We start from the raw sequence: 13,790 nt of genomic DNA, 5'->3' as shown, positions 1-13,790 counted from the left end.
GTTAATACAATGGTTGAGATTGTTTAGACTATGATTTTAAATGCGGTAGTCTGAAAATTCAAAGTTGTAATTCCCCACACTAGACTTAATGTTTGCAGGGCCACAAGAATATAAAATTGATTCTCAGGTTTTGCAGTCCTCATGAAAATGCCGTTCTCATCTCACTGATAGCTCAGAATGAGCATAGATTTTTAGCTTTTTGCCCTCCACATATATCTGTTGAATGTGTTGAAGAAACTTTATTGGAAAACTTTAGTGTTGCTTTCAAAGACTCTCTTATTCCCTTAGAAAAAAGTTTAAATGATTAGAAATGTGTAAGATGCTTCCTATTTTCAGTATTTTGTAGTCTGTTAATAAAGTGTAATAAAGTAAGTTAATTACACTTTTGAGTAATTTATTACACCACGAATTGCTGATGGCAGAGCTTACAGCAGATCACTAGAAACTCATGCTGCTCTGACTTCAGAAAAATCTCCTGCTTACCAGGTCTCTTACCCTTGATAGTTTAGCGTACGTGTTGAAATTTCTCATATTCTGAATCAACACAACACCAGGGAAGGGCTGAGACTTGCAGGAAAGTGCCTAATTAAGAAAAACTTTATTCTTCCTCCCTCTTTCATCGATGAGAGAAGCCACAGCAGATTTGTATGGGAGATAGGAAGGAACTTGGAGGCACAATCAGTTCAGTGGTAGGAATCAGTGTATTATTTTTGGATGAGAGATAGCGAGGTCCAAACTACTGTACATGTGGCTATAAAAAATCTCCTCACAGCGCTATTCATTAATGGAAGTGTTAACCCCAGCATCTTGGTATGTCCCAGTTGGGTACTTTATTCTGCCTGTCTAAATTTCTCACCAGTTTTAATTGGATACTGTAAACTCTGGTAACTTCAACATCTCCAAATTGTCTGCATGTAACACTAATTTTAATTTACATTGGGGGATACTATCAAAGGCACAAATTGCAGTTAGGTGACTGCCATTTTTTGTCTGTGAAAATCTCCCCCAAATGTGCCTAGTGGGACAACAATATCAAGCTGTAGCTACAAAATTTATAAACGATAACGGCGCATTCCCTGCTGTTAACTCTTATTGCTCATTGACTCGGTATTAACCCTGCTTTTGATTGAAATCAACAAGAACTGTAATCGCAATTTCAACTTTAAGGGCAATTTAAGTTGTTGGGTTTAGTGTATGGGTGCTGGGTGGTGTTGGTGGCCAGTAATATAAAGGGGGTCAGACTAGATGATCTGGTGGTCACTCTAATGGTGGCATTAGACTTTGACTCTATTATGTTGCTTTTCCTCCTTGTATTCTAGGAATTGCTGAGGTTTCCCAAACTACATGATGCCATAGTTGAAGTAGTGACCAGTCTTCTGCGTAAGAGGCTACCAGTTACAAATGAAATGGTAATTAGTGTTGTTACTTACCACCTTGTATTCCATTCCTGCTTGCTAGCAAACCATTGTTTCTATTGGTGGCTTCCTTTTTAAGTGCTTTTGTTTACCATATAAACTTAAAGTTTCAAAAACATTAGATTAAACCAAAATATTCAAAAATAGAAGCTAAATCCATATTTAGGCACCTAACTTTAGGCTCCTGATTTTGAATACCTTGGCCTAATTTAAAAAAAAAAAAATCCCCCTCCCCTTCAAAAAAAGTTTTACCTAGAATTCACGTTTTAAACCTCCTAGCCTTCTATTTTCTTGCTAACATGGAAGCTGTACTTTATCAGACTCAGAGATGCACAAAAATATGTTACTAAACTTACTCACTTCACTTCCATAGCTGATTAGTATGTATACACTGATGCTGCTGCTGTGGAGTGGTAATATAGTATGTACCACCATACATCATAAGAACGGCCATACTGGGTCAGACCAAAGGTCCATCCAGCCCAGTATCCTGTCTGCCGACAGTGGCCAATGCCAGGTGCCCCAGAGGGAGTGAACCTAACGGAATGATCAAGTGATCTCTCTCTTGCCATCCATTTCCACCCTCTGACAAATAGAGGCTAGGGACACCATTCCTTACCCATCCTGGCTAATAGCCATTAATGGACTTATACTTACAAATAGGCCACACTTAGGGATGACCATCACACTCTGGTGTGCTCCAGCATGATCAGGTAGGGTCTGACGAACCCCGATTCATGGCCTTCTTTATACCCTCCAGCTAATTTACTAACTTTAGCAAAAACCTAGTTTGAAGCAATTTCTCCTGGCTACTTTCCATCCTTCAAGGCCTTCTCTCATCTTCTCTCTCCCCCAATCCTTGCTTGCACAGCAGAACAGTGAGAAGGTGTGGGTTTTTCTTTTGAGACAATTTCCCTTTGTTTTGTTACTGCAGCTCTTTTACTTTTACTTTTCAAATCATACATCCTTCCATAACACTACTTCTTATTCTCACAGCCTTCGTTTACTTGCTGATTGGGGCCTTTTCCCTATTGGCCACAAACTAAAGTGAATGGTATTTTCTTAACCAAAATTAGGCTAACTAATTTTTTTATTATCCTACGATAAATGTAAAAGATAATGCTTGTGTTGTCTTGGATTGGATTTTGTAATTTAATTTCATTGCTCAAACTTAAATGTAATGGTAGTTTTGACTGATCACCATTCATAATAAAGAATGATGTAGTCAGTACTAATGTACAAAAACATGTTGGGCTGTTGCACCACTGGATGGCATCAGCAACTCTGGGACTGTCTTTCAGGTTACTGGTTCAAATGTGGTGCAGATTGCTTGTGATTGAAAGTTACTATGTCGCAGCTGTTAGGTGAACAATGTGAAATGAGTTGCAACTTAACTCAATTCCTAGTGGACAGATGTCTGCCTGAAAATGCCATCAAGAGTGCCAGTTTGTGGGGAGCGGGGGTGGTTTCAATACAGGGAAAAGATTTAATATGTCATGATCAGTGTTCCCTCTAATTTTTCCCACCCATGTGTGGAATGAATTTTGTTATGTGCACCAATATGGAGGTGATGTGTAGGGCCTAGGGGTTTGGAGTGTGGGAGGGGGCTGAGGGTTGCGGTACAGGGCTGTGCGGGCCCCAGCTGGGGGGTGCAGGCTCTGTGGTGTGGCCAGAGATGAGGGGCTCAGGGCTTGGGCAGAGGGTTGGGGTGCAAGGCTGTGAGGGCTCTGGCTGGGGGTGTGGGCTCAGGGCTGGGGCCGAGGATGAGGGGCTCAGGGCCGGGGCCGAGGATTGGGGTGCAGGGGATGAGGGTGCTGGGATGGGGCCAGGGATGAGGGGTTTGGGGTGCAGGAGGGTGCTCAGGGGCTATGGCGGGAAGAGAGGACTCCCCCCAGCTCTCGCTCTCTCAGCTGCAGCAGCTCTGGGGTTGGGGCTGCAGGATAGGTACCCCAGCCCCAGCAGGTCCAGGCTGGGAGAGGGCCACCCTGGCTGCACCTGGGGCTGGACCCCTCTGACCACACTAGGGACCGGGCCGGGGCTGGGTTCGGGCGCCCAGAGCTGGACTGGGGGAGGGGTCCAACGGCAGGTTGGGGGCCAGGCGAGGTGGGGGCTGGGGGAGGGGTGCCCCTCCACTGGCTGCGGCAGGTCCCAGGCGGGTTCCTTGAGCATCTGCGGGGTGCTAAATAGGCTGCTGCACGGCCACACAGCTTACAGGGAACTTAGGTCGTGACGGAAGAATTACCTTCTTGCCCTAAGAATTTGTCCTTTTGGTTCAGAAATGAAATGCAGCCGCAGGGCAGTGCGGGCAAAGCCTATGCTGTGGGTGTTTATGCTGTACTGTGGATAATTAGACTGCAGTTTCTGGAGTTGCCAGTCCAACACGCTTTCCTAGCAGTAAATTAACTCATAAAATCTTAACTATGAATGACTTTTCTCCCTGTAGGTTCATAATTTGGTGGCCATTGAGTTAGCTTATATCAACACGAAACACCCAGACTTTGCTGATGCCTGTGGGCTAATAAACAATAACATAGAGGTAAGGAAAACACAGCCTTTTAAGCGATGCACCGATTATTTAGAAGGGACTCTAAGTTGAACCTTTTTTTTTTTTTTTTAAACCTGAACATAAATTGTATTTTCTTACAACTGTCCTGTGCCTTTTTATACTTGATATGAAAACCTTTATAATTACAACCCATAAATATAAACTTAAGACATTGCTTATATGTTCCTCTAGAGCATGTTTCTCAAGACATCAGTAAGTATCCCTTATTCTTTCTTAAAATAGCATGTTTTTAAAATGTGCAAAGTGAAATAAACTCGGATAATACATTGTAAATACTAATTCCATGTGTTTCAAATGCCACTTAAAGTACAAAACAAAACGAATTGACAAGATGCAAACTGCACAGAACAGAGACCAGTACTAACTAATGTACATTGTTTAGCACAAGTGATTGGCTTTTTTCTCCCCTAAATATCTATCTATCTCTGAGAGAGAAAATAGCCTTATAAATGTTGAGAACTGGCCATTATCCTGAGGCTTCCCACTTCTCCCTACCCTAACATTAATTTCTTCTCTCACTTCTCCAATCACATCTCTCACCATCCATTGACTTCTAATAGTCTCCTCTTGTCTCTTATGTTTTGATGCTCTTTATTATTTATTTTGTGTTATATAAATGGTAAGCTCGTTGGCGGCAAGTCTTTTACCTATGGCCCCAATTCTGCCATCAGATTTGCACAGGTGGACTCCCATTGACTTAGTGTGGGAACAAAGTCTGTCTGTGATGATCCGATTGCAGGAATGAGAACTCTGTAAGTGCATGTAAACTTCTATAGTATCTTATACAAATTCTGAATAGCATATAATACCCCCTTTTCTAACATTTTCCTAAAAAAAATACTGGGTCTGTAATCTTTTGTTTCTTCTAAGTTTGTAATGCTTTGTCCTTACTAGTGAGCGATCTATTCTTAATCACCATAAAAGTCCAATCTTTCCCCTTATTCACCTTGACTTGCTTCAACTGCTACTTCGTTGTTCTATAGGTAGTGCAAGTTCTCGCCTTTTCCCCCTGTCTTTTAGGCCAGTAATTATCAACCTGACCATGCTGCTCTAGTAGTCAGTTCCTTATGGATATTATTTCATAAACATGCTTCGTAATGAAGACTATAGGGAATCCATCCTGATCCAAGCTGTATCTTGGTTTTTAAGGGCTGTGGCTTAGAAGCTCAATTGTTTGAGTGTACTGCAAAGATCTGTGCCTTGAATACTTTGTGCATTGAACACTTTGTTCAGTTCAGATTTTATATTGCAAATTAGATTTGGCCACTTAATCCTTCAAACTGTCTTGTCCAGCTAACAGGTTTTGATTTAAAACATCATAGTGGGGGATACAAGCTACTTTGCGATAAATGAGAGACATGTCGCTAGCATCAATCTCTACGGTTTAGGTGCTTGTCCCTGAAGCAATAAAGCTTGAATGCGCCTTGACACAGAATGATACATAATCAAGTTTTTTGCTGGCTTTTTTTAAAGGAGCAAAGGCGTAACAGGTTAGCCCGAGAATTGCCTTCTGCTGTGCCACGAGACAAGGTGAGTGAATATTGATTTTAAAAAAATTGTTTAATGCACCATCTTTGATCCAAAGTGTGAGAACTGTATTACACACTTACGGTGCATGAGCATCTTGTTAAGTAGGTGAGATTTAATGTGTTTGCAAGTGTTAAAGAAAAAGTGGGTCATAACCTGTATGCTTAAATGTGGTTTGAGGGAGAATCTGGAGATTTTAATCCTCTAAGGTGTAGTGGTGTTTTTTTTGTTTTTGAGATCCCAAAGCCAACATGATGATTCAAACTTTTAAAGCCACTTTTAAAGCTAAAGTTGAGAATGCAGCATTTTATTCTCTGGAAGAAGAAAATTAAACTGTAGCATGAGTTTATTCTCAGGCTTAGACATAGATCTTATCTATTCAATTCCAACCTTTTGACCAGTATTATTACATTACTGCTCTTTCAACTGTATCCCATCAGCTCGTTTAGGTTTGCAAGGTTCTCAGGATAAGTTGAGTAATTGGTAAGTACACATGAGGCAGCACTAAGTGACATAGAAAAGTGTACTTAGTTGTGAAAATGGGCAATCTGTCGTTATTTTAGAGTATTTCATGCACCGTGTTGTGTGAAATTATTATAAACCCAGATTGGTGCAAAACATCTTTTTCATGAGTCTCCAAAATACTGTTTAAGCTTTGCAGGAATTGTTGCAATTTGTAATTTAAAAAACAGTTAATGAACCGAACGTTAAACAAGTGAGAGAAGCTTTCAAAATGTATCCAATATTACTTTATAGGATCAACCTACTGTGTGAACCAGTTGGTGGAAGAACTGGGAGTGTTAAGCAGCAGTACAGACCTTGTTTTGTATGCTGTTTGATCATGTCCATTACATCATGTTTTTCTGTGATTTCATTGTACAGTCAAATTTAAATCTGCAACATGGGAATTGGCGACGGTTTGGAGGCCAAACAAGCCAGAGGTGTTTAATTTTTAATTGGCTGCTTTTTAAGGCCTTTGGGATTCTTCTCCTGTTCATGCTGGGCTGCTTGTAAATCCACAAGTTAAGTGTCTTTCTGGATAGCTAAGATGTTAGTAGAGAACAATGTATGACTGTATTAGGCACATTCAGTGTCTGCCCTTAGTTGATTTTTTTCTGCATTTCTTACCTTCTTTAGTCTACTAAACCTCCAGGTGCATTGACATCTGCCTCCCAGGAGACCTCTACTGCTGCTTCTGCTGAGGCTGATGGCAAGGTCTGTCCTGATCCTTCCTATTAGCACTGCATGCTCATTCCTGTTGTGGTGCACCTTGGATAGTACAAAAAGTAGTTCATATACATAGTGTTTTGTCATTGACGCAGTGTCCTCTGCATCTGTCAGATCATGTGTCCTGTAGTGCTGAGGTTGCCTAGCATTACTCACATTTCATTAGATTGTACAGGGCAGGTAATGTGCGAGGTACACTCAGATAGAAATTTCATTGCTTTCGTTATCTACATATTTGTTTGCAGTGAATTGTGGTGCGAATGCGGAGAGCCATAATTTGCAGGAAATTGTTTCACCAAAATAGTTTATTCAACTACCATACTGTAATCCAACATTTTGAGCATGTTTGTCAAGTTATGTGTTTTAATATGTCTTAATGTTTAATGGAAGAAAGCAGAAGATAAACTAAAAATGTGAGTCTCCTACTGCCTGCAGGGAATCTCTCTAGGCTCTGTTCTGACTGAACCCCCTTTTTGTCATTTTAAAAATAATCCCTGCTAACCAATTTATTTGTATCTGTACAATACCTCCTGCAATGGCTCTTTACATTTCAGCTCCGGTGTACTGCCTGTTTTTGTTGCATTCACAGCACATCTGTGTGAAAAGCCTTTTTTTCCCCCCAGTCATCTTTATTTTATAGGCAGAAATGTTTGCTGTTGAATATTTATATCACAGGAGCTTCATGCCCCATTGTGCTAGATGATGCATGTATATATGCAAAGACACTGTCGTGTGTCGTCGTCGTTCCCCCCCCTCGCCCCAATTAAGGAGTTAGAACCTAAAACAAATTCTAGTTGAAACTGGAGTTTTATTTGTACACTGTAGCAAGTGATTTAGGGGGGTCTAATCCACCAAAGTCACCTAAACAAAAGTTGAAAACTGCTCTTCTTACACTAGGCTTTGTGTACTAGTGATGTGTGTTCCTTAGGTATTATGATGGCAGGATTGGTTGCAGGGGAACTGTTGAATTCAAGTACGTTCCTGTTCACTGTATACAATTTGTGTTTGTAAATTTGATAAGGCTATGTGCTAATCTTAATACTCTTTCTCAGTGTGTTTAACAGAATGTAGTCTTTCTTTGAGATTGTTTCTGGAATATTTTGGACAGTGATATATGTGACTGATTCTGTGCTGAAAGGATATGGGGTGCGTTTAGAGATCACTGTTATGGAGCCGTATTCTGTGGTTTAGCACCTAATCTGATGATAAAGTCATTTTTGGCAGAAGTCCTACTACTAGCAGAAAATGTAACGAGCCTTCTTAAGTCTTTGTCTGTCTTAATGTCTCCTGTTTTGTTAGTGGTTAAGATTACGACTGTAAAAATTCAAATCAGTGTGCTTTATGCACATTAACTGTTAACAGTTGTGTTTAGAAAAAAACCCAAAACACCTGTTTGAATCAGACAGTTGGTTGTCTTCTGATTAGATTGATTCATCATTAACTTGTTGAGTGTATATATACCATCTTTTTTTTTTTTGCTTGCTTGCTTGTAGTTTCCTTTTGACCCATGATAAGCTTTGGTAATTATTAATTTTTTAATCCATGAGCATAGAAGGTGGGGTTTGGCTTGTTTTCCACATGCACTTGAAACAAGATATAAGAAGTATTTCAAGGTTCTCAGTGATTCAGCTATGAGATTTAAATTTATTTCTCTTCACAGATAGTAATCGCTTTGTCAAAGGTATATGAGCAGGGTGAATAAAACAGATGGTAGGGTCATAGAGTGGTGCTGGATGGATGATCAGGTTCTGTGAATATGGGTGCCTCTAGCAATGTAGCCTTCAAACTAACAGTCTTCAAAGTAATGCAACAGTATCACCTATTAATACTTTTTCATCCAGCATCCCTAATGTGCAACCCAGAGTGGGTGTTACATCCTTTTACTGGGAGATGAAGAAGAACAGCCTTTCTCTGTAAGGGAAGTTTTGCTTGCTGAGAACGCCAGTTCTTTCCTGTCTCCCAGTGGGTGGAGATTTCCTTCTGTTTTGCTGATCTGGATTATTTAACTCTGGCTTATGTCTCGTATGCCAGCTCTTGGAGACAGATCCCTAAAGCTTTGCAGCACACATACAAGCTTTTAATACCTGGGAACCTGAATGCATGGGGTTTTACAACTGTTATTGTAAGGGACTGTTCTTGCTTCTACTTGAATTGAGGCATTAGAGAAAATCTGTTGAATAGGTTCAAGCCTTTCAGAGTTATGTTATCTAGAAATATACTTACCGAACCAAATGTGTTTAACAAAAGCTGCTCCTTTCAGTTTTCATAGGTGCCTACTGCTACAAGATAACACTTTCCAACATGCCTGAATGATTTAGGAGCCTAATTCCCATTTTTCAAATTGAACTAGGTACTTAAGAGTCTAAGCTTGATCTACATGGGAAATCTTGAAGTGCTATAAGGGAGAATGTGAGTTTAAGGCACTGTAGCCATACCAGTGTAACTCCTCCTAGGGACACTCCTATTCTAGAATTCTGGTGTCGCTTATGTCACTGGGAGCAGTTTAAGCTAAAACCAAAAGAAGACACACTCTTATTCCAGAATAAGAATATCCAGGCAGAGTAGTTATACCAATATAACTATAGCTCTTAAACTATAATAATAATCATAATATAATCTTAATATATTGGAAAAGGTCCTGTGTACACAAGCCCAAATCTCAGAGGCTTTTGTGGGATTTAGGCTCTGAAGTGCCTAATTCACCTTTTAAAATGGGAGTTAGATTATTATGCATATTTGAAAAATTTTACTCGGTTTGTTTACACTGACACTGCTCAACATTGTCACAGTGAATTGAATGTGTCCCCCCAATCCATCACCCAAGGTGAAACTTGGAGGGAGGGAAGTTGTTGGAAGCAAAGAATGAAATGAAGTGAGCCATGCGTGATCACACGGTGGTGGTAGTAGTAAGCTTCACAGGAGACGGGCTTGCAGTGCCTGAGTTTTGGCTGACCAATATTTCTTTGCATTGTCCTGTTTCTGCAGGCTGCCCCTGGGGTGGGAGATGTGACACAAGAACCTGGAACAGGCAACTGGAGAGGAATGCTGAAACCCTCAAAAGCCGAAGAGCTATTAATGGAAGAAAAATCTAAACCAGTTACAGTCCTACCTGCCAGTCCTCAAAAAGGCCATGCTGTAAACCTGTTGGATGTGGTGAGTTGTGAAAGAGATGATATATCTGCACCTCTCATGATTAGCTCAGGCACAGGAAACAGGATTTTAATCTGTATGAATTCTGTACCTGTAGAATATGAAACTATTATTGGCATATGGACAGGTAGCTACCTTCTGAGGTCCTCTGCCATTAACACTTCCTTTCCCTTCAGTTCATGGAACAGAACTGGGGGAAACTGACTTACTTTCACACCCATCTAAATTAAGGGACTATTTGCCTACTTCATTAATGCTATAAAAAGATTAATCTCGTCAGAGTAGCAAGATTTCCCTAGACTTCAGCAAGATCAAGTGGACAATCACTTTCACTGTCAGGAACCATGAGCTATTGTAAAAACTAAAGTCACTTGATTAAATTAAATCACTGCTGCCTTTTTCTCTGAGAGGTTGTTTTCTTGAAAATTTCCTGTCCTTTGTACTACCTCTCAACTCAGTTTCAGGCTCATGTTTTTGACTTGTCAAAACAACTGTAGTTCTGGTTTGAGGAGCATAAACACTTGTTGCAAGACCAGTTGGAATCAGGCTGAAAGATGAATGGAGTTCCCATTCGGCTATCCAAAGTAGGTAAAGTGTTTTAAATAAAATCAACCTGTAAACATTTAAAATAAGATTATTTTTTTTTTTCCCTGTAGCCTGTTCCTGTTGCACGCAGACTCTCTTCCCGTGAGCAACGAGACTGCGAAGTGATTGAACGACTTATCAAATCCTACTTCCTTATTGTCAGGAAGAACATTCAGGACAGGTAATAGCTAACTTTATGTAGACATGTAAACCTTGCAAATCTTTGTGTGATATAGTCATGTCATTTGCTGCTGAATATAACATTGCATTTATATTGCTTTATCCCTCTAGGCAGAGCTTAGTAGCTCTACAAGGAGGAGCTGTGAAATTTGATTCCTTATAAAATTGAAGTCCACTTGATAGGCAAAAAGAGCACACTTTTTCAAAGCATCCAATACTAGTTCTTGTTTTTGAGTACTCTGTTGTATTGCACCTTAAACTTCATTTACTTTTAAAGAGAATGTCTGCTTTTGTATAGGATACTGCAATCTGTATTGATGGATTGGGTGCAAATAATTGGCATACATCCAAGGTCCAGTCAAGCAGTCAAAGGACTTAGCTTTGCAGCCACCAGCCTTTCATCTGAGGAGGCTCATCTAGAATTCTTTTGACTAGTGTGTGCCAATTTTCAGCCATAAGGCTAGATGTAGTAATGCCAAAGCATGCTGCCTCTGCTGTGTAGATTGTCTTTAAAGTTGCTGTTGCCCAGTTTTGATTTGTTTTTGCTAAGAAGAATGAAGCAAAGAAGAGACTAATGGTTTTATTACTGAAGGCTTTACAGAAAAGTCAGCAATTTATCCTTTTTTTTTTTATAGGAAAAGTAAAATAATTCTATAAGTTGAAGCTTAGATCAGGTTGTCTATCCCACACCATGACTATTGCAAGATTGTTCTCCAGTATTTTGTCCAGTTTAATTTTAAATTACTGAAATGGTGTTTCCTCACTTTCCATTTTAATGCTATCCAAAAGTCCTTTTACCCCAGATGTTCAACCTTGATTTACCTCTACTTCACTTTATCCTAGTATTCCACGTTATATACCCTCTTGTGCTCCCCTAAATAATTTTGTTCTCCCTTCTTCATGCACTTCCCCCCCATAGGCTCACATACTGTGTGTGTCATGGCTGTTTACGTTTGCACTGTGTAACTTTACAACACTTAAGAGCCACTATGTGTTCCCATGCAAAGATGTCTTAGGAATTGGCCATTGAAAAGAGCACTCTGTGCCTTGCATCTCTAAGTGTCGTTGCAGAGTTAACTCAGGCTCTTGCTTGGATGTTGCCTATAACCCTCTATCGTCCACCCATCCGCACAGCCATCTGACCTGAGTTTAGTAGTGCTTTCAACCTAGGTTAGCTATCTCATCTGTGACTGTAGGCTTAAAACCTGTTTTCACTCAAGCTGGTAACCTGCCCACTTTGCAATGAGGACACAGACTGAATCACTTGATTGTTCACTGTCCTACAATATCTTCCCACATGCGCAAAAGGACAGACAAGTTCTCCCACAATTCACTTGGAAAGAATCAGAGTAGCTTGGTGACAGACATAGTATAGCGCCAGTGAGGACACATTAACTTGGGTATGGCTTTTCAGTGTAGCTACTTACATCCAGGTTAGGCTATCCCAAGTGCTGGCTGCTGATCACCTGAGTTAGGATATGTTTTCACTGCACTTATCACTCCACAAGAAGTGCATGGTTTTTATCTTGCCAATTCCTATCTATATTGATTTTTCCACTTTGTCAGAAGAGCTCTGCTGTGCTGTGATCCTGTCAGATTCCATAAGCAAGGCAGGGTCAGTATTTTGAATTTACTGCCAGAAATTCAGGGGCACTTGTAACTACAGAAATCCATACTAAACCAATGTTTCTTCTTGGTATTTCAAGTGTGACATAAAACTGAAATCTTGCCCACTTGTGATCATTAAAGATTTCATAGCTGCCTTTTCATGAATAGGAGTCTTGTTGCTGGGTCATGGCCAAACTGTTTTGGGTAATTATATTCTGCTTGTCTAAATTCTCCTCACATTTTGAAATTCCCACACTTCTTGCTGTGTGGTGCCTTAGAAGCAGCATCGTCCAATGTATAGGGTACTGGCAGAGAATTGGTAGACCTGTGTTCTATTCCCAGCTCTTTTGCTGACCTAGTGTGTGACCATGGACAAGTCACTGCCCGATGCCTCTGTTTCCCTTTTCATCCTTTGTATTGTCTATTTAGATATTAATAGACAGAACCTGCTGTGAAGAGCTTAGTGTTTTTACAGTGCCTAGCACAATGGGCCTGATCTTGATTAGGGCTTCTAGGTGATACTGTAATAAAAATAATTTAGACCTAACAGTTGGTATAGAACTGTTCAGGGTTGTACATATGGGTTTCAGTTCACTTTGAAATGCGGCCATTTCACAGGCAATAAACTCAGCAGCTGTTGGACTGCACATAGTCACTTTACAGCTATTTAAGACACATTGCTGTAAGATTTCTGTCAAGATTCTGTATAATTGCTTACATTGGAACATATAGATTTATTCAAACTGCATGTTGAATCTAGAATAGCTAATGCCCTAGCTTTATGTGGCTTGTTTTGATATTTTATTTTTCGCTTGCAGTGTGCCAAAGGCGGTGATGCATTTTCTGGTGAATCATGTGAAAGACACTCTTCAGAGCGAGCTAGTTGGACAGCTGTACAAATCCTTGTTGTTAGATGACCTTCTGACAGAATCTGAGGACATGGCACAGCGCAGAAAGGAGGCAGCTGACATGTTAAAGGTATTGAAAATCAAAACACCCAATGAACAGTTAATTAAACTGAAGCATATTAAATCTGCTGAGATTTCAGGTATATAACAGTCTTCAGGTTTTTGCCATGCTTTTTGGATTCAGGTCAGTTTTGTTTTGATCTAGTTCATTCTTTTATAGAAGCCCTGCGTGAGCAAGAAAGCAATAATGAAATACTAGTAATGTTGACTATACATCATTAATCTAGCTCCTGGAGTAAACCCCAAACACAGCTTTGTTAGATTGGTATTATCTTTCTTTTATAAAGGAGTTTTAGAATAGTGAACTTCGTTAGGTTTTCCAACATACTCTTTTAAAGCTCTGTAACCCTCCCTTGACAGAATTTCCTTTTGAAGGTGGGGTTAAGGGGGTCTCTCCCCTACCGCCCCGCCCCCCCCCCACACACACACGTAAATTTCCATGCTTATTTCTGTGAATAGTACCAAACTATTTTGTCCTAAAGTATCCTGTCCTAAAGATTTTGATCAGGGACATACTGCTGTGGATTTGGCTGTGACTGCAGATGCTGCATCTGTGTTTCTTGT

The 13,790-nt window shown here is 40.2% G+C and overlaps 1 protein-coding gene across 4 annotated transcripts in view; it reads left to right on the top strand.

Annotated features, from left to right (window-relative positions):
• Positions 1-13,790, top strand: part of DNM1L (dynamin 1 like) — a 58,374-nt gene that overhangs the window by 40,025 nt on the left and 4,559 nt on the right. For 3 of the 4 annotated variants that reach the window (XM_024195628.3, XM_024195631.3, XM_024195630.2), the window contains 7 exons: positions 1,320-1,409; positions 3,859-3,951; positions 5,455-5,511; positions 6,646-6,723; positions 9,721-9,888; positions 10,542-10,651; positions 13,077-13,236. In XM_024195628.3, coding sequence (XP_024051396.1) covers positions 1,320-1,409; positions 3,859-3,951; positions 5,455-5,511; positions 6,646-6,723; positions 9,721-9,888; positions 10,542-10,651; positions 13,077-13,236 — 756 coding nt within the window. The remainder of the gene's footprint in view (positions 1-1,319; positions 1,410-3,858; positions 3,952-5,454; positions 5,512-6,645; positions 6,724-9,720; positions 9,889-10,541; positions 10,652-13,076; positions 13,237-13,790) is intronic. The other variant, XM_024195629.3, reaches the window with a different exon arrangement.

Source organism: Terrapene carolina, unplaced genomic scaffold (genome assembly GCF_002925995.2).
Source record: "Terrapene carolina triunguis isolate 2854851 unplaced genomic scaffold, T_m_triunguis-2.0 Scaffold247, whole genome shotgun sequence".
Lineage (NCBI taxonomy): Eukaryota > Metazoa > Chordata > Testudines > Emydidae > Terrapene > Terrapene triunguis.
This window is presented reverse-complemented; position numbering and strand designations above follow the sequence as displayed.